At 51.9% G+C, this 20,947-nt stretch overlaps 1 protein-coding gene across 4 annotated transcripts in view; it reads right to left on the reverse strand.

Annotated features, from left to right (window-relative positions):
* Positions 1-17,980: 17,980 nt before the first annotated feature.
* The window catches only part of SEMA4D (semaphorin 4D), a 123,488-nt gene continuing 120,521 nt past the window's right edge, over positions 17,981-20,947 (reverse strand). For all 4 annotated transcript variants that reach the window (XM_023738632.1, XM_023738630.1, XM_004384234.2 and 1 more), the window contains one exon: positions 17,981-20,435. In XM_023738632.1, the coding sequence (XP_023594400.1) occupies positions 19,507-20,435 (929 nt within the window). In that variant the 3' untranslated portion in view covers positions 17,981-19,506. The remainder of the gene's footprint in view (positions 20,436-20,947) is intronic.

The raw sequence follows: 20,947 nt of genomic DNA on the forward strand, positions 1-20,947 counted from the left end.
GCCCAACCTAAACCCTCTAGGACCTGTAGCATCAGCAACACCTGGGAGCTTGTTGGAAATGCTAAATATCAGGTCCCACCCCAGATCTGCTGAATCAGAATCTGCATTTTAGCAAGACCGTGAGAGTATGGGAATACACGTGCAAGTGGAGAATACTAGGCTAGACCAGTTTCTAACTTCAGTGTGCAGGAATCACCTGGAGATTTCTGATTCAGCGGGTCTGGGGTAGAGCCGGAATGCATTTCTAATGAGTTCCCTGGTGGTACTGATGCTGTCAGTCCTTGGGTAGCAAGGCCTAGATATCAGGGACCTTTCAGTGACCAGCCCAGCCAGGAAAGGTCACAGACTCCACCCCACCCCTCACCCCAGCCCCGCTCAGAGCTTCCAGTCACATATTTGTAGTGTCTCACTCTTAAATACAGTCAGCCAAGGGTCAAGAGACAGCCAAGGGAAACATCTAACATGAATGACAGATAAATAGAAAAAAGCAACTTCGAAAGAAAAGAAAACTTAGAAAAAAATCTATCAGTATCTTCAAAAAGAGGGTAGAGAAGATACTGCATAAAACAAGAATTATTGTTAGGTGCTGTCGAATTGGTTCTGACTCATAGCAACCCTATGTACAACAGAACAAAACACTGACTGGTCTTGCGCCATCCTAACAATCTCTGCTATGCTTGACCCGAATTGTTGCAGCCACTGTGTCAGTCCATCTTGTTGAGGGTCTTCCTCTCTTTCACTGACCCTCTATCAAGCATGATGTCCTTCTCCAAGGACAGGTCCCTCCTGATAACATGTCCAAAGTACGTGAGATGAAGTCTTGCCATCCTCACTTCTAAGGAGCATTCTGGCTGTACTTCTTCCAAGACAGATTTATTCATTCTTCTGGTGGTCCATGGTATATTCAATATGCTTCCCCAACACCATAATTCAAAGGCATTAATTCTTCTTTGGTCTTCCTTATTGATCGTCCTTCTTTTTGCATGCATATGAGGTGACTGAAAATACCATAGCTTGGGTCAGGCACACCTCAGTCCTCAAAGTGACATCTTTGCTTTTTAACACTTTAAAGAGGTCTTCTGCAGAAGATTTGCCCAATGCAATATGCTGTTTGACTTGTTGACTGCTGTTTCCATGTGTGTTGATTGTGGATCCAAGTAAAATGAAATCCTTGACAACTTAAATCTTTTCTCCGTTTATCGTGATGTTGTTTATTGGTCCAGTTGTGAAGATTTTTCTTTATGTTGAGGTGTAATCCACACTGAAGGCTGTAGTCTTTGATCTTCATCAGTAAGTGCTTCAAGTTCTCTTTGCTTTCTGCAAGCGTAGGGTTTCCAGGGCTCAATCTTTACAGAAGCAGACTGCCACATGTTTCTGCCATGGAGTCGTTGGTGGGTTTGAACTTCCAAACTTTCAGTTAGCAGCCGAGTGCTTAACCACTGTGCCAGAAGGGCTCCATAAAACAAGACTATAGTGCAGTAAAAAAATTCAGAGAATTTAAAAGCCCTTAGAAATAAAAATGCACTAGTAGAAACATTCAATAGAAAGCTTGGAAGTAAAAGTTGAGAAAAGCTAATAGCAAGTCAAAAAAAAGCAAAGACAAGACAGATAAAGGTAGAGAATGAGAGGACCATCCCAGGTTGTCTGATGTCTGGAAGAATTGCTCCAGAGAAAGAAGACCAGAAATGGAGTGGAGAATACCACTCTCCAGAATTGAAGGGCAAGGGTTTCCACATTTAAGGGGCCCAGCCACGGCATGAAAACACTGAGACAGCATGAAATTTCACACTGCTTGAGAAACAGGAGATCACACAAGCTTCCACAGGCTGAAAAATCAGGTCACATGCAAAGTACCGGGGGCGAGGAACAATGCCTAGAAACACTGGAGGATGATGAATTTCCATCCAGAATTCTATGTCCAGTCAAGCTATCATTTAAGTATAAAAATAGAGAAACGATACACAGGGTCTCAAAACATTTACTTCCCATACACCCTCCCAAGGTGCGCTGAGAGACACACTCCACAAAAAAGTGGAGTAAATCAAGAAAGGAACATGCAAGAACCAGGAAACGCCATCCAACAGGAGAAAAACAATCTCCAGTCTCAAGGTAAAGGGCAGTCCCAGGATGGCGACTTGGTACAGGGTGTGAACTGTCTGATTAGAGGAGATCAGAAGGTGCCGGGGGAGGTTAACAATAGGACACCAATATGTCTGCATTTATGGAAAGATTTAGGCACTTGCAGAATATGGTGTTGAATTAATGATAACTGAGAGACAAGCAAATGAATATCAGCACAATGATTAACTACGTGGAAAACCGGAAGTGCAGGGAAGGAAATCCTAATAAACCTACTTGGTTCAGCTATCCTAGTAATGTAAACACTGAATAATAATCTAATCCAAATTTGTACCTGAGGAAAATAGGAGACTGGTAGTGTGCATGTGTATGTGTTGGTGTCATGCATTGGAATTGTGTTCCCCAAAAATATGTGTATCAATTTGGCTAGGCCATAGTTCCCAGTATTGTGTGATTGCCCACCATTTTGTCATCTGATGTGGTTTTCATATGCATTGTAAATCCTACCTCTGTGATGTTAAGGAGGTGGGACAGGTGAGTTATGTTAATGAGGCAGGACTCAATCTACAAGATTGGATTGTGTCTTGAGCCAGTCTCTTTTGAAATATAAAAGAGAGAAGCAAGCAGAGAGACAGGGGGGACCTCATATCACCAAGAAAGCAGCGCCGGGAGCAGAGCGCGTCCTTTGGGCTCAGGATTCCTGCGTGGAGAAGCTCCTAGTCCAGGGGAAGATTGATGGCAAGGACTTTCCTCCAGAGCCAAAAGAGAAAGCCTTCCCCTGGAGCTGATGCCCTGAATTTGGACTTCTAGCCTATCAGACTGTGACAGAATAAACTTCTGTTTGTTAAAGCCATCCACTTATGGTATTTCTGTTACAGCCGTACTAGATGACCAAGACAGAATTTGGTACTGAGAGAGTAGGGTGCTGCTCTAACAGATACCTACAATGTGGAAGCGGTTTTGAAACTTAATGGATAGAAGACTCAGAAGGAAGTGAGGAGAACTGTTAACACGGAAGAAGGTGCAGATGGTGAGAAATAGCAGCAGAGGACCAGCAGCAGCAGAACCAGGACACCAGTGCCAGACAGCACTGGAGCTGACCCACAGAGCAAGACAGCTGAGTGCCTGTGAGCAGGAGGCTTCCTGGCAGAGTGGGGTGCCTCTGGGCACTTGTCAGTGGAGCTACAGAGCTTTGGAAGGCGTGCCCCAGCAGGGCAGATGCAGGAGTGAGGCCCGAGGGGCTAAGAGGCCAAGGAACCAGAAAGCAGATCTGAAGAGACAAGGAACATAGGAAGCCAAGCTGCCTCAGTCTCAGAAGGCATGGCCTCGATCTCTGAGGTTTCAAAGGGTGGAGCCATGGCCTCTGGTGTTTCTAAGGGTGGAGTTCCCACTCAGATGGACTAGGAGAATGGTGCACCTAAAGCTGAGGGAGCAGAGTTGCCGTTCCAGTGGGCCTGGAAGGTGGAGCTGAAGCCCAGAGCTGAAGGGCCTCACTCAGAATCCAGAGAGTGTGGCCGATACCTAGAGTCTGGAGGGCAAGGCTATTGTGTAAATGGTTTCAGAAAACAGAGGATTATTTTCAAGCCTTGAGGGCTAATGTAATGTGTTCTGCTGACTTGCTTGGTGCCTTTCCCTCCAGTCTCCCATTTGTAATGCAAATGTCTAGCTTGTGCCTGTTCCACCATTGTACTCTGAAAGCAGATAATTTGTATTCTAGATTTCATGATGAAAAAGAATTTTTGGATTTTGAACTCGGAGTTGATTCAAGACTTTTGCTATGATGGGGTGACTATGTTTTACATGGGGCAAAGACATGAATTTTTGGAGAACAAAGGGTGGAATGTCATGGATTGAATTGTGTCCTCCAGAAGTATGTGTATCAATTTGGTTAGACCATGATTTCCAGTATTGTGTGATTGCCCACCATTTTGTCATCTGATGTGATTTTCAAAAGTGTTGTAAATCCTACCTCTATGATGTTAATGAAATGGAATGGGCGGGCAGTTACGTTAATGAGGCTGGACTCAATCTACAGGATTGGATTGTGTCTTGAGCCCATCTCTTTTGAGATATAAAAGGATCTAGCAAAGAGATGGGGGACCTCATACCACCAAGAAAGCAGTGCTGGGAGCAGAGCGTGTCCTTGAACTTGGGGTTCCTGTGTGGAGAAGCTCCTAGTTCAGGGGAAGATTGATGACATGGACCTTTCCAGAGCTGACAGAGAAAGTCTTCCCCTAGAGCTGATACCCTGAATTTGGACTTCTAGCCTACTAGACTGTGAGAGAATAAACTCCTGTTCATTAAAGCCATCCACTTGTGGTATTTCTCTGACAGCAGCACTAGATGACCAAGACAGTTGGGGGGAGGTGCAGACACTGAAAGAGCAAAATCCTTATCTTTCTCAGTAGAAGGCTAATATACATTGAAAGCGGGGAGCTGGGCCAGGCACTCACTTACCGTGTCTCATCACAGTGACCCGCACTTTCGAGGTCTTGTTTCCTGCTGAGGAGAGAACCCAGCAGCGGTACTCAGAGCTCTCTCGGATGGAGTCTTGCAGCCAGCTGAGCACGTGAGCCCTGCCATCTGACAGCATGTGGGTCTGCACCGGGACACAGGTCTCCAGCTCTCGCCCATTCTTCTCCCAGACAAAGCGAACATCTGAAGGACCTGGAGACACACAGACCATTTCCCCCTCCATGTCCCCTGAGAATCCATGTAGGACCCTCATGAATTGGCTCTGGCATGGGGAGTGAGGACCCTCTCTTTTGTCCCAGCTAGACCTGAAGTAACTTAGAGTAGGTCTCAACTCAGTTGCCTGGTACTTCCCATGGGCCTGGGACCACGGGCCCAGGGGTAGTTCCCAGGCTATGGCTCCCAGGGGGCAGCAAGAGGGGAGGGTCACAGTCAAGTGCCTCGCCGCCTTGACTCCACCACGGGCTTTGTGGTGCCATAGGCCCTGCCTTTCTTCAGAAAACATCTGCCAGGCCCATGCCCTGCAGAACATGCTTGGGCCATCACTGCCCAGGGCCTCCCCACCTTGGTGGAGGGCTTGGTGACTGTTCTTGGGGACCTTGGAATTTCATGCGGTCCCAGCTTGGCCTGATGCCACCTCCTCCTGCCCCAAAGGCCCTCTCCTCCCCAGGGCCACCCCGCTCTCCACGGCCCAGAGGTGGCACCTTCTGAGGGGGCAGCACAGGGTCCTGGCCAGACCTGGAGTGGCTCCCCCAAGTCGAAGGTAAAGGCATGTGTAGGGCAGAGTGGGCATCACTCAAAGGGCTCCCAGTGTGTGGGGAAGGGGCACCAGTGTGCCCAGAAGGGCCTGTGAGATCCTGCCTGCCCCTCAGTTCATCAAAATGAGTCCTTCTGACCCGGGGGAGTGCTGGAGGGAGTGGACATGGCCTACTGGGAACATGACAATGACCAGGCACCAGCAACCACGCTAGGGGCCGGCCCCGCCGCCAGGAGGAGGCCCCGCCCACCAGCAGGCACGCAGACCCCAGTTCTCCGGTAGGGCCAGGGCCTGACATGGCTCCTCGGGCCCTTCCTCTGCCACCAGTGACAGAGCTCCCGGCCAATGATGGCAGCTCGGCTGCTATTCTTTATTTAAGCACTGCCTAGACCCTTGTTTTCCTTTGGGGGTTTTTATTTTAATTACAAAAAGACAGGGACTCCCGGAGGTAACAGCCTTTCCAGGAGGGTGGGGCCGGGCGGGCTCTGCCTTGTCTGATGGGCCGAGCTGGTGGGGGTGTTTCCCAGGTGTCTCCCCAGCAGAACTCTAGGAGTGGGGCCAGGAGCAGACCAGTGACAGGCACCTACATTTCCTCACCAGGCAGCAGATGGGCCTGTGGATGCCAGTGTCCCACAGGCCGCTCTGGTCAGCTGTGGAGGGGGCCACCACGGCACCCTTTATTTATTCCAGGGCAGTAGGGGGAGGTCTGGTCCCAGAGTCCCCGCTGGTACCCAGTGGTGACCTAGCTCTCCACCTCCCTGCCTGGGCCACTCTCTCATCTGGGAAGTGAGGGCTGGGCACTGGGTGGTCCACAGACTTCACCCTGGGCCCCAAGGGCAGCCGGCTGGGCCAAGACAGACTCATCTTCGGCCCCTATTAAATACCAGAATGGGAAACTCCACCTTCATCTGCTTTCCACGAGGGGCTTCCAGTTAGACTTGGGTTGAAGAGAGGTCTGAGAAACCCGTGAAGGAGCCAAGCTGACACTGGCCGAGTTCCAGTGATTCTAGTCCTTCCTGTCCAGGGTGGGCAGTTCCTGGGCTGAGCCGGAAGCTGGATAGGGCCAGGTGGACGGCCCAGCAGCCGGGCCTGCCCTCAAAGGGGCCTGTAGGCACGGCCTCCTTCCCCGGCCCCCCTAGCTCCCATCCTGGCCCCACCCCGGGCCAAGGGAATGGGGCCCTCCTGTCCCTGCTGCTCCCAGTCTGGGTAGGCCTGTGGGGCTGGCCCGCCCAGCTGTCCGCAGCTTCCCTTTCCCACAGACACAGGCGTCAGGTCAGCAGCCCAGAGCAGAACCCTGCACAGGCCTCTTTATACTTCCAGAATTGACCTTAGCATCAGTTTAAAGAAACATCCCTACTACGCGGTCAGGACACCTCATGAGAATCCCTTGTATTAAATTAGATTCTACCTAGACGCCTTCAGCCTGGGAATGACTAAGTAAGATCTGGTATCATCAGCACGTTCAGCAGTTAAAAGGCAGGAACTAGATCTATGTCTCTGTGGTGACTAGAGTTAAAAAATAATGAGCAGGCAAAACAATTACAGAGTGACGGGATTAAAACCCTCCTGCACAAAAGGCAGCTGCCATCGCCCCTGGGTGCGTGTGCGCTCGTGCGATGTGGGCACTAGGCGCTGGGAGGCGTTGGTGTGAGGTGGTCAGGACTAGTGGGGTGTGTTTGCACACACATGCAATGCGGGCAGTAGGCGCTGGGAGGCGTTGGGGTGAGGCGGTCAGGACTAGTGGGGTGTGTTTGCACACATGCGATGCGGGCGCTGGGAGGTGTTGGTGGGGTGAGGCGGTCAGGACTCATGGGGTGTGCTTGCACACACATGCAATGCGGGCAGTAGGCGCTGGGAGGTGTTGGCGGGGTGAGGCGGTCAGGACTTGTGGGGTGTGTTTGCACACACATGCGATGCAGGCGCTGGGAGGCGTTGGGGTGAGGCGGTCAGGACTCGGGGTGCAGGCCAAACGTGGCTTTCAGTTTCCCCATCACATTATGCTGTTTTTTAAAGGAAGGCTGTTTCCAGTTTAACTGAGATTTTATTCTGGAGTTTCCCACAGGATGACTCCCTTCTTCACCAAATGTGGCACCTGTTCACCCCGTCCACCTCCTTAATAATCCGCACAGATCTGGATCATGGAGATCTCCCCTCCTAAGGGCCTAAGTTCAGATCCTTTAACTGGACAATCCCAGGAACGAATCTTGAGGAAAGGACAAAACCATACCAGGGAGGTCACTGGAGCCTGCTCCTATCAGTGAGAGGGCGGGATGTGATGTGATGGCCAGTCAGGTTCTCAGAAAACAGGACTTCCGTTTAAGGGCACTCAGTAACACGGAAAACTTCAACACTGTGCTAAATGAAAAAGGATGAGCGTGCGCATGTGTGCACGTGTGCACATATGTATGTACATATAGGTGTGTATGTATACATACGTGTGTGTGTGTGTGTGTACATACACACACACACAAGCTCATATATATACACAGAGAAAAGGCCTAAAAATGTCCATCATGCTGGTGGTGGCTACATTCAAATGGTTAAATTTACGGTTGTTTAAATTTTTTTCTTTATACTTGCCAGGATTTTCCAATTTCACTATAACAAACAAGTATGCTTTATAATTAAAAAATAAAGTGCTGTTTTGAAAAAAAAATGTGCCACAGACTCTGGAGGATATGCTGAAAGGCATGTCCAAAAGCGTTTTGCACAACAGCCCTGCTCCTCCAGTCCCAAAGCCTGCTTCAAAGAGAAGGTCTGACCTTGTGGACAAGCCCTGGTAGGCTTGTTCTGTTGTTTTTTGTGCAGGAATTTTTTTTTTTAACCCTGTCATTCTGTAATTTGTTTTTCTACTCAAAGTGTTTAGAACTCTAGCCATGGATAACTATACATTATGCATTTTTTTCTTCCTTTTAACCTCTGAAAATATCCATGATACCACACTTTCTTCAGTCATTTCCCAGTTGATGGGCATCTAAAACCAAAAACCAAACCCACTGCTGTCGAGTCGATTCCAACTCTCGGTGACCCTACAGACAGAGCAGAACTGCCTCCATAAGGTTTACAAGGATTGGCCAGTGGATTCAGACTGCCAACCTTTTGGTTAGCAGCTGAACGCTTAACCATTGTATCACCAGCGCCCCGATGGGCATCTAGGCAAACTCTAATTTTAAAATACTGACTCTCATGAGCTATCCTGATCAAGTAATGAGAGATGTTTCTTTGGACAGACAGGAAAGTCAGTTCTAAAAACGCACAGTCTCCTCCTCTCCTAGCCCTGACAGGTGACATGCCCTGAGACCTACCTGGAGGACTGGGCCACAGAGATGGGTCACCAGGGCTTCTTTCTCATGCCCGAGCCCCTGGGACAAAGAATCTGAGTGGCCTGAGCTGAACCACACGGGCGAGGACCCTCAGCAGCAAACCTCCCAGAAAACCCACAGCCCCTGGGGCATTACCCAACAGGTAGGAAACGCACGTACTACACACAGCTTCTAGCATGAGAACATTGTTAAGAATCATTATTTTTAGACATGCACTTGATCATAATAAGACACTGACAATGTTGAAGAAATACTTACGTTCCATTGTCCTTTTTAAAACTATCCACCTCATTCTGAATGCACAGGGGATTAAAGACAGGGAGAGAGAGAGTTAAACCAGGCACCAGAGCGGGGCATGTGTCAGCAAAGCACTGTGCTGTCAGGGGGCACCTGGCCCACAGGTGCACGCTCCAGAAAGGCCCAGAACACTGGCCCATGGACCTCCTTCCACCCATCTCCCGGCCGGGGCCTCTGGAAACACCCCACTTTTCTACTCAGGTCCATCCTTGACACCTCAAGGAAAAGGCCTGGCTGGGGTGTTCACTCCCTGCAGTGTGCCCCCATGCTGAGGGGCCTCTGTGGGGTGGGTGAGGGCAGGCAGACCCATGGTCCATCACCACCCACCCTCGGCACATACGTCTCATCTCAGATGGGAGATTGCCTCCTTGGCCTGGGGAGGGATGGGGGCACTGAGGAGGGACGCACACCCCCGACCTGCCTGCTCTCCACGCCCATGACTGCGACAAGGACATGCTTACCCACGTTGGTGCAAACCCCTACCCGTCAGCCTTGGGAGGAACCCTGAGGAGCGGTCCCAGCATCCACCCCGCAACAGGCAGGGCACGGGGACTGTTCACGGTTCCACCCTGCCCCTCACCCCACCCACGGCATCTAAGATGGCCCGCTTGTGTGACAGCCCCTGGCCAGGGTTCTGGGGACCAGGCTGTATGAGGAGCTTTGGGAAGGTGACCTAGGAGAGCGTGGCAGGAAGCCCCTCCCAACTGACTCATCTCCCCCAGAGGGGGCCAGACCACCCTAGGAGAGGGGACATCTGATGGGATTGACCCCAAGTGCCAGAACCGCTTTTGCAACATCCCTGCCCAGTGTCCCATGTGGCTGCTGAGCAGTACATGCACCTCCGTGCAGGACCCTGGCATGTGGCCCACACCCATGCCACTGGCTGGGCCTCCTGCTGTGACCGGGCTGATCCCACCACCGTGCCGGGAGCGCCCCCATGGAGACAGTTCTCTGAGAACACCGGTGCTCTGTGCACCAAGGACACCAGCCTCCCAGGGGGCTGGGGCTCTCCCAGCTTCTCCCTGCCAGGGCCAAGGGACCCTCCTGTACACACGCCCCAAGCCTCAGCCCTGAAGGATCCCTCTGGCTACCTGGCCCCATCTCCATTCTGTGGGAGCCTCTAAGCCTAGGCCAGGCTCAGCGCCCACCCCGCTCAGGGCCCAAGAGGAGTCACATAACAACCCCTCACAGGAAAGGGCTGGGCCATTTGTCAAATGCAACAAATATGGCCTCTTGGGGATTGATAGAGAGACTCTCAGGCCATCCCTCAAACAAGCGTGAACGCCTTCCTTAATGGGCTCTGCTTTCCTTTGGAAGAAAGAGCAAAGGGCACAGAAGCATGACTGAGTCAGAGGAAATGAGAACAGTAGCTGCAACTTCCTGCCTGGCTTTCCCCCGAGGCCTGTGTCAGAGTCCACAAGTGAGGTGGGCACTCGGTGGGAGTGGAGGGCTGGTCTTACACACACTCGGTCCCTTGGACTGGGGCTGCCTCTGACACCAGAGGGCCACACTCACACCCAAAGGCAAGACTGTAGCGCCTGGTGGGAGCTGATGGGCTTGGGTCCACGGCTGGGTCTCCGGCGGCCTCGACTTCCTAGCCCTCGTCCCCAGCACTGAGCTGAGTGGTGGCTCCAGAACACCCAGGACCTCATCCTAGGAACCTGTGAGTGGACCTTACATGCAGATGGGATGAAGCTAAGGATGCTGGGATGGTCCTGGACTGTTGGTGGGCCCTAAATGCAATCAGAGGCGTCCTGAGGAGAGAGGAGGAGCAGGTAGTGGGACTGCAGAGGAGAGGCTGTGCGATGTGGCCATGAGCCCCGGAACACCGAGGACTAGTGGCAGCCACAGGAAGCTGGAAGAGACAAGGACGAACTCTCCCCTGGAGCCTCCAGTGGAATGCAGCCCTGGCGGCACCCTGACTCTGGACTTCTGGCCTCGAAAACTGTGAGAATAAATTTCTGCTGTATTATGCCACCCAGTTTGTGTGACTTGTATGGCAGCCACAGGGCCTTCTCACCACAGATCCTACAGCCTGGCTTGAACGTCTAGTTGCCCAGACAACCCCCCCGACCCCGGTTCCCCGGCCTGGAATGTCACCCCTGGAGGGAACAGCACCTCCACCGGAGACTGCGCAGGGGTTGGGACGTAAAGCCATCTACCATCTTCACATAAGGATGTGAAGAAGCTAGCCCTCAGGAACGCCTCTCCAAAGGTCCTGCCCCTGACATCCTGTCCTGGCTCTCCGGGGTGACTCACTCACTCTAGCGGGCCTAGGAGGTGCTGGGGGCAGGCTGGGCAATGGACACCGCCTCCCCCGCATCCTGGGCCCTCCGTGGGCCACCTGCTGCAGACGCTCACCAGTGCACACTTGCCCAGGGCAGTGGGTGCTGGCGGGCACGCAAGGAAGAGGGTCTGAACGTGAACAGGGCGTGGAACTAATGCACACGCCCTACAAACCTAAACCAGGAACACAGAAGAAGCCCCTCTCCAGTGTCAGGCAGTGTGCTGCCCTGCGCCCCACACGAGACCCAGCGGACGGTTCCGGGCCCAGGTACTGCCTGCTCAGCTGACTTCATGCCTCTGCAGCAGACACCATTGCTGTCAGCTGATTCCTGAGCAACCAGCCTACCATTGACACCGCCCACTCTGGACAGGGTGCCTGACTCCACACAGCGGACCTGCCACCTTCGTGCAGTCCCGGGACCTGTGATGCTGCCCTGGGCAAGGCACGCGGGGCCCTGAAATCTTTCCCAGAAGGTGATGGGGAGGTCTCTGGGTAGGGAAAAGATATAAATGGGCAGAAATGCCATCAGATGCCACAGTGATGCCGGGTGGATGCAAGGCCACCTACTGCCCAGGTGTGAATTTCCATATTCATGTGTTAAAAGCACCACTGAGGAGAGCCATCCCAGTGTGCTCCTCTCCCAACAGGCGTCCCTCTGCACAGGCAGCCTCACCAGCTCTTCTGGAAACATCTCCCTTCACTGGACTCCTGGTCCCTGAAGCTCAGGGCGATGTGGAAAATAACTCTTGTCAAATTGCTTAATAACATCTAGACACTGCCCCAAGAGGAGAGTCGGAGACGTCACAGCCTCCGTCCTGAAGGGCAGAGAAGACACCTCGATGCAGGACAGTTCTTAGTAAGGACGAGATTCCACATGATTGACCAAGAATTTTACTCTAATTTTTGCTCCCAAATGAAACAACAACTGGATTATCAATGTGCTTGAATGTCCAGATTCAGAAAATAAAAACACTGCGGGGGGCAGTGTTCTCCTTTTAAAGGGTTCACCAGGGTTAAGCTTTAAGCGGCTAATACCTCCCCCACACCCACCCTGGAGGCTGAACATAAAATGGGATTACACTTGCCTCCCACTTTTCCAGAATGTATCTGCTCAGCACACAAAATCCACTGGAATGTCGTTTTCTATTCTCTATGATTTGAGTTTTCCCCACCTGTCGGTTGTACTGTGCTGGCTCGCACACTGCTATGATGCTGGAAGCTATGCTGTTGCACGGGTGAAGGAAACATCTTTTTGTTAAAAAAAATTATGTAAACATTTTCTGTATGTGTATACGTATATATACATGCGTATACACACCCATGATTTGTATATGCATATATCTGTACATACACATACGTACATATGCAAAGAACATATACAATATGTATCTATCTACATCCACATTTATATGTGACAAAATAAAGCTAGACGTGGTTATGTCCAGGCGGCAACATTCGTCTTTCTTGCTTCTCTGCATTATTCTAATTTTTCCATATGAAGCATGGATTCATTATTTCCAAAAAGTAGAACATAACCACACGGTAACTTCATTTCTCCTTCTCAGGCCATCTATTCTCTCTTTGTCAGTATTTTCCTACTTCTCCATAATGCACACATATCCCTCTCCAAAGGGAGCCACCAGCAGCCTGGAGAACCACTGTGCACACACGCACACCCCACATGCATATAAACTAGTCTTTTCATTCTTGCCCAATACACACACACCTAAATGGGGAGGTCAAATGAGTGGGGACCATGTTCCCCCCTGGACTCTGGGCTCTGCGACTTCTTGACCAACAGACTCTATCACAGCAGAAATGACACTGTGCCAGTTTCTGGGCCCAGGCCTTAGAGAACCAGCAGGGTTGACTCTTGGGCTTCTTGTCTCTTCAGCGAGCAGCTCTTGGAACCCAACCTCCACGCTCTGAGGAAGCCCAAGCAGTCTTGTGGAGACCTCTCACCTGGAGAGAAGCAGGCCCCTAAGAGGAAATAAGCTCCTCACAGGCAGCACCAACCTGCTATCCGTGTGCGTGCGCCACCTTGGAAGTGCATCCCTCACCCCATTTCTGACACCCCTGCCTGCACTGTGTGGGGCAGAGTCGAGCTGTCCCACCTGAGCCTTGACCGAACTGGAGATTCTGCGCAGAAGCAAATGCCTGTTACTATGTTAAGCTATTAAATTTTGTGGTGGTTTGTTAGATGGGCATGGCCATGAACACTGGCTCTAGCATGGACACGGCCCTCCGCGTGCCACCGGACACATCTCTGAGCCTCAGTTTCCTCATCTTTAAGATGGGGGTTCTGATTATCTGCCGTGTGGACTGGTGTGACACTTCCAAATGAGAGGATGTTTGCAAAGTTCTCTGCCTGAAGCCCAACCTACAGCAGGGGCTCCATAAACGACTTCTGGTAGTTTTAAAGCTCGGCCTCTAAATGGGGCTCAGGCTGACCCTTCCTCCCCACAGGTCCACTGGGAGCCCCACGAGGGTTCAGCAGATGTAGGCTGCACAAGTGGTCAGCGTTGCAGAACCACCAGGACTCTGGAAAGGACCCTCCCCAGGTGCTCTGGAAGGTCGAGTGAAGGTACCTTTCTCCTCCACGGCCACTGGAGATGCCCTGCCGGACTCCATGACTTTTACCCAAGTTTCAATGCCTACATTTCCCCAGACCATGGGAAACCTGGCCAGAATTCTGTTGTGTTCCTCTGAAGTAGCTAACTGCTCCATGAGAGGGGCAAGACGGTCCTGGGAGGTGTATGTTCTCTCCTCAAATCTCATAGTCTAAGACACTCTGGAGGCCTTTCATCAGAGAGCTTTGAAACCACTTACAACTAGTGTAATTACAGCCACCTCAGGAAGAGAAAAACCTCAGGCAGGGCTTCAAGTTGCCTGGCCTCCCCCTGGCCCACCGAGCCCTCCCCCCACAGCAGTCTACCTGCCGGGGCTGCTCTGAGACCCTCGGGCAGTTCTGAGAGGGAGGAAGCGCAGAGAGGAAAGTCAGGTGCTCCGAGCTTCCCCTCAAGCAACACTCAGTCTCTCAGGACGCTGGGCCTTAAGCTACCACAGATAACTTTTCCTTCTCTGCCTCAGGTTCCAAAGGCAGCAGGAGGCAGAAAATTCAACGCGGGCAACATCCTTCTCCCCAGAAAAGTCTCCCCGGGACTTCTAAGACATGTGGTGGTCTCTGGTCCCACCTCAGTTTGATTATGGCTCCAGGAAGCATTAAGTCTGCAGACCCTGATCCAACTGTTCTGTACCCTTAGGGCCCCTGGAACCACCGACTGGGGGAACTCAGAACCCATGAGCTCCAAGCCCAGGGGGAGCTCCAGGCAGTGTGGGGTTCACTGCCTGCCCTGGCCTTGGTAAGCCTCCTCTTCCTCTGTTATGGAACACGACACATCCGTACCCTAGAACAGGCCCATCCACACCAGGAGGCCCCACAGCCTTTCTAGGCTCTGGCCTCTATGGAACAATGGGGGAGGAAGAGTAATGTCTCAGAAGGGCACGCTCTCCTGGGACGGAAACAGTGAGGCCGTGAGGTGGGATGGGAGCAGGGGGGCAGAGGACAGGACAGATGCCCTCAGCCTCCCATCCGTTCACACATCCTGAGTGCCTAGAAAGGGTCAGGCCCAGCATCGCAGCAAATTCATGCCACCGTCTCTCCTAGAGCTTGGCTGTGCCTACGTGCCTCTCACCTCTCCACTCCCCACTCTCCCTTCTACACACTTACTCTTTCCAGGGGTGCTGGAAGACTACAAACTACATCTCCCAGACCCTCTGCCAATAGCTTTCCTTTGGGTTCACCACGGGAGGGAGGGACTGGCAGGAGACGGGAACAGTATGGGCAGGGAGGAATGTTTTTCCGGCTTCTGGAAGCGCCTCCAGCAGTGGTGGCCGCAACAGTGATCAGAGCAGCTTCAGAGCAGTGAAGGCAGCAAGGCCAGTGAGGGTGACAGCAGGTTCCAGCAGCCACCACCCCACGCGCAGCGAGCACAGGCTCTGAGTCACGCTGTCCTTCCTTTCCCTCCTCCTGCCTATGGCTGGTAGCGGCTTCCTGCCATCCCTAAATCATGGAGAACCTTACATATCTCCTCATTCTTGCGCCCCCAGCACTTATAACATCTTTGGAACCAATTCCCTGAATTCAATTCCCCATGGTTGAAATACCTGAGGCGGTTTCTGTTCAACGGCAACAGCGAAATCTGTTTTCCCAGCCACCAGTTTTTTCATTCTTGCCCAATCCCGGGGAAGTGTGTGCATTAACACATGTGTGTAAACACACACCTTGCATAACAGAACATAAATCCAAGGACCTCCCATTTAAAAACATAACAGCTTTCATCTATACACGCCCAACTACATCAGCCAGCGAGGATGCCCTGGGTCCTCTGAAGGTCGTATTAGCCCACCACCAAGCTTTTGCACTTCTCCCAGCAGACAAGGAGACTCCTAATAGGGATGTGGGGAAGATGCAGCGGCTGCCGCTGGGAGACCATGAAGGAGCTGCCAGCCCTGACTGGATGATGAGCATCATTCAGGTGTCCCAACTGCCACGGGCAGCCAGCACGGTTTGATCTACAGTACTGCACAGAACCCAGACGGCACACAGCCCTTTGCAGATGCATCTCCACAGAAGTGTCTCCACAGAGCTCTGCATGCAGAGGCCCTGCTGTCCCTGTCACCACCCGTGGCCTGTGCAGGGCCACTGGCTGCAAACCAATCTGCTGGATCTACTGCAGACGCACAGGCCACACAAAGGCTCTTAGAAGTAATTTCGAAGGGAAAACATGGGCAGGAGCTCAAAACCCTCAGTAGCTTTTAATAGATTAAAATCTCAAGAAAAATTTGTTTTTCCTCCTCACTAATCTTATTCTCTCCATTGGGTAATCACCGTGGGTCTGTGTCATCTCCTTCCTTTCTGTATCTCTTGATTAATTAGAATACCTACACGGGAAGGCCAGGGCACTGGGACACGGTCCAAAGCCTAAGAAACATCTGAAACTTGGTCTTAGCCATTCTGTTGCCTTTCAAGAGCAGATACCCAATCAGAATATTAACCAACATAAGGCAAATACCTCTTATGTCTATGGGGGTATCATGGACTGAATTACGTCCCCCCAAAAATGTGTGTATCAGTTTGGCTGGGCCATGATTCCCAGTATTATGTGGTTGTCCTCCATTTTGTGATTGTAATTTTACGATAAAGAGGATTAGGGTGGGATTGTAACACCCTTACTAAGGTCACATCCCTGATCCAATGTAAAGGGAGTTTTCCTAGGGTGTGGCCTACAACACCTTTTATCTTACAAAAGATAAAAGGAAAAGGAAGCAAGCAGAGAGTTGGGGACCTCATACCACCAAGAAAGCAGTGCCAGGAGCAGAGCATGTCCTTTGGACCCAGGGTTCCTGCACTGAGAAGCTCCTAGTCTAGGGGAAGATTGATGACAAGGACCTTCCTCCAGAACCAACAGAGAAAGAAAACCATCCTCTGGAGCTGACACCCTGAATTTGGACTTCTAGCCTTCTAGACTGTGAGAAAATAAATTTCTCTGTTAAAGCCATCACTCGTGGTATTTCTGTTACAACAGCACTAGATAACCGAAAAGAGAGGGATACGCTAGACTTTCACTCTTTGCTGTTTTCAAATAATCAGGAAGCAAGCCATTTACAAAATTCCCATTCTAGAAGCTCCGAAGTTAATTTTTTTAAATTTCCACATGCCGCATATATCAACCTCCCAATTGTGAGCAGAAATATACCTAATTCTATATAGCAGGGGTTGGCAGACTACAGCCCAAGGGCCAAATCTGGCCCACTACTGGTTTTTGTAGATTCAAGTTTTATTGGCACAGGCCACTGCCATTCACTGTGTCTTGTCTGTGGCTCCTTTCATGATACAACGGCAGAGTTGAGTAGCTGCAATCACATAACCGCAAAGCTGCAAATGTTTACTATCTGGCTCTTTATCGAAAAAGTTTGTTGTCCCCTGCTGTATACTATCTATCGATAGCTTCAGCTGATAGTCCAGTTTTCCTCCGATCATACCACGATAAAAGCATGGAACGACCTTACCCATGGGACGCAGACAAGAAGCAGTGGATGGGTCAAAGCAGGTGAGAAGATGTGTGCCCCACAGGGAAGCCGTCCACCCGCCCGCCCATGCCCCACATTCAGCGTCAGGCCCTGGTGCCTGGTCACGGCCTCCACACTGCCTGGCCAGGGCCTCTGGAGGGAGACGGCCAGGGGAAGGCATGTTGGGCGCACAGAGGTGTGCTACTCACCTGTGGCCTGACAGAAGAGTTGGAAGGTCCCCAGAGCATGCACGTGCTGTGCTTGGTCACTTAGGAAAGGTGGCAGCAAGGTGACCGTGGTGGTCTCAGGGCCCGAGGCCGGCCAGGGGCTCCGGGGAGAAGATGAGTCAGGGCTCAGACAGGACAGGGAGGAGGAGCCAGGAGGAGGGAAGGGCCTGGGAGATGAGGCTTTGAGACAGAAAAGGAAAAGAGAGAGGGCACTGAGGCAATGTCATCAGGAACGCGTCCCGTGCTGCAGAGGGGAAAACTCAACAGGGAAAGGACACAGCAGACAAGAAAAGAAAGCGAGTGACACCAGGGCTGCCCCAGGCCCGCCTCCCGCCCCCCACCCCCCGGGGCCATGCAGGGACACGGGCGGAGACCCAGGAACACGTCACGCACGACACACACCAGCTTCAGCGCTGTGCGGAGCGGAGGCAGCCGAATGCAGCTCAACTCAGTGAAGTCTCGCCCAGATCCAGGACATATGTATCTTATTTATTCGGTTACTTTGCATATTTATACACATCAAAGTAGAAAAATAAAAACAAAGTAAATCTTATAAAACACAAATGTTTACACCAAAATGGTCCCATCGTATCATGCTGGAAGACGAGGCTGTCTACACAGGCACACAAAATCCAGAGTTTATTGCTCTTGCCATGGAAGAAGGTCTCCTCTGACGGTGTTCACAAAGGGTTGGGGAGGGGCGAAGTGTAACGTAAACAAAAGGTGACATCGTACCACCCACTTACACCTTTCACCACAAGAGGCAGGTCTGGCATGGCGGACTGTCTGTGCAGGCATCTCCCAGGCCCTCTGGAGCGGCCGCCCGCCGCCCACCGCCCAGGCCGTTCCAGTTGTGGAGGAGCTCAGGGAGGGCAATGGTCCATTTGGATGGGGCGTGAGGGTGAGATCAAAGCAAAGAAAAGGAGATGTTCAGAGAGCCACAGAAGTCCTGGCCAGCACTGCCGGTCTGGACAGAAGGTGTCAGTCAGTGGCCGGGTGCATCCCACTGTAATGTGCTCGTTCCTCCGCCTGCAGCTCGGTGCAGCCCAGCCTCCAGCTGCCTGGGAGTCACCCAGGGCCCGCGAGGCCACTGTCCCTGCTCAAAATCCCAAATCCAGTTGTATGGATGTGTGGCAGTCCTCTGCTGCTTTCTCATCTTCAGAGGGTTTTTAAAAAGGAGGGAAAAAAAAAGTACAGAAAGAAAACCTTTCCGAAAGCAACGATGTTTCCCTCAAGGAATGAAGAAGGGGGAAAAAAAAAAAAAGTGCGCTCAAGAGTTGGTTTGGGGTTTGCATTTCTAAAAGCAGAAAGAACACATTTAGCAAAAGTAACTTCATCCCTGAGAATCATCAGCAATGTAAGCCATGTTTTATCCCAGTATACAATAAGGTCTAGAAGATACATCTTCATCTGCTTCAGTAATTTAAAAAAAAAAATCACCTAAAACACCAACACAATGGAAGCAAAATTCTAAAAAAATAAAGGAGAAAAAGTTCGTGCTACTCTGGACAACAGGCTGTAAGTTACCACACTGATAAACTACAATGTCACTTCCAATCTGGAATTAAATCACTTGTTAGTGGCTGCGATGAGGGAAGGCTGAAGGTCCAACTCTTCTTGGGCCAGTGGACTTGGCTGAGCCCACGTCTCTCCCAACAAAAGTAAGGCTCAGGTGAATCGGCGACTCCACCCGCAGGGACGTTTTCAAGCGCTGTGACCAGCTGGCGCACGCATGACCAGGGTGTGCTGCCTGCCACTTCCCAAAGGGACAAAGAGAAACCAAGTCATCAGCTCAACCTAACAGACAAGAGAAGAGAACTGGGGTCTGTGCACTGGGGTGGCTTCCCTAGGCAGGGTGGGGACGGACGGGGTCACTGACGGGCAGAGCACAAGAGGCGCCGCGTGCGGACGCCCTCACCACCTGACATGCCTGTGCTCAGCCAGCCAGCCGGGACGACAAGCTGGGCATCCGAAGAGGAGACGCAGCCCGCCTCAGTCCCCGTCGGCGTCCGAGTCTGCGTACTTCAGCTCACACTTCACATCAAATGGCTTGTCCTTGATGGGCAGGTCATCGATCCTCTGTGAGTCCTCCCGGTCGGTGGGGAGCTTGCTGGTGATGGTGTCCTGCTCTGTCTCGTAGCCCGTGTCCAGAGCCGGCTTGGGCTGCTCCCCGTTTTGCTGAGAGGAGCTTCCCTGCTCCACCAGCGTTTCCTTTGCAGTCTGCTCGCAGTCCGAGAAATCAGACTTGGACTTCTTCTTACCAAGCAACATGGCAGAGCGGAATTTCAGACACTGGCTGGGCAGGTAGCCTCTGTAGCAGTTATAAGAAAACAGACATAGGAACAGCAAGAAGAAGAAGAGGAAGAGGAACATAAGCAGGCGGTTGTCACTGGACTTGAGATACATGGTCTTCTCCGAGTGGATCTGCGGGATCGTGTTGATGACGATCTTCGGCTGGCAGGGTGTGCTTGTGGGTGTGAGGTGGGAGGGTGGGGTCATCACCGCACCGGGTGTGGTGACCCGCACAGCCGGCTTCGGGGGAGAAGCCCCTAGGGTGGCCCCCGCAAACACTCGGGTGGCGATTCTACTCCCTTCCGTCTGAACAGCCAGGAGGGTGGGAGCCACCGGAGGGGACGAGACCACCTTCACCTCCAAAACATGCTTTGCAAGCTCCTGGGAGACGGTTTTGTTCTTCACCGTCTCCTCCGAGAGACACTGGTAGACCCCGCTATCCCCTGTGGACAAGTTGAAGATGAGCAGGTTTTTCCTTCCCACCAGGCTGTACTTGGGGCTGTCAGCCTTTAGCACGCCATTCTGGAACTTCCACACCACTCGAGCCCAGTTGGACTTCTGGGAACACTTGAGCTCTGCTGTGCCACCGTGCTTGAAAAAATGTTGCTGGGAACTCCCCTGAACTTTATCTGGAACATCAAAATAAACGTGCACAGCGTCAACAACCCACTCATCAGCTCACTCCTCCAAAAGCATGTTAACATGCGCAAAACGACACAGGAGTGCCACCGCCAGAGCAACATGGCACCTTCCAGAGCAACTAAGGAGACAAAGACGTGCATGCCGAGAAGCAAAGATGAACCCCAGCTGGCAGGCCCTGTGCGAAAAGAAATCTGAGGCCGTTCTGAGCAGCAAAAGCCCATTTCTCGCTCTGGTTTCTGCTCTGACTCCCACAGGTGTGAGCGTTTCAACACACCCTGGCACCCTCCTCCTGAACTGTCCCTAAACTGATGATGGCTGTCTCATCAGGGACTGCAGGCTGAGTAACTAGCGGGTACATCTGCCTTTAGCAATGTTTGGGGAGACAGTGTCAAAGACGGGACATTCCTAACACAACTCCACCCGGCATCCTGGGACTACTCCATCAGGGAGGGCACCCTGGCTTCTCAGCTTGTTGCTCCTGCCGCTGAGTCAGCCCCCG

The sequence above is a fragment of the Trichechus manatus genome, unplaced genomic scaffold, assembly GCF_000243295.1.
Source record: "Trichechus manatus latirostris isolate Lorelei unplaced genomic scaffold, TriManLat1.0 scaffold00120, whole genome shotgun sequence".
Lineage (NCBI taxonomy): Eukaryota > Metazoa > Chordata > Mammalia > Sirenia > Trichechidae > Trichechus > Trichechus manatus.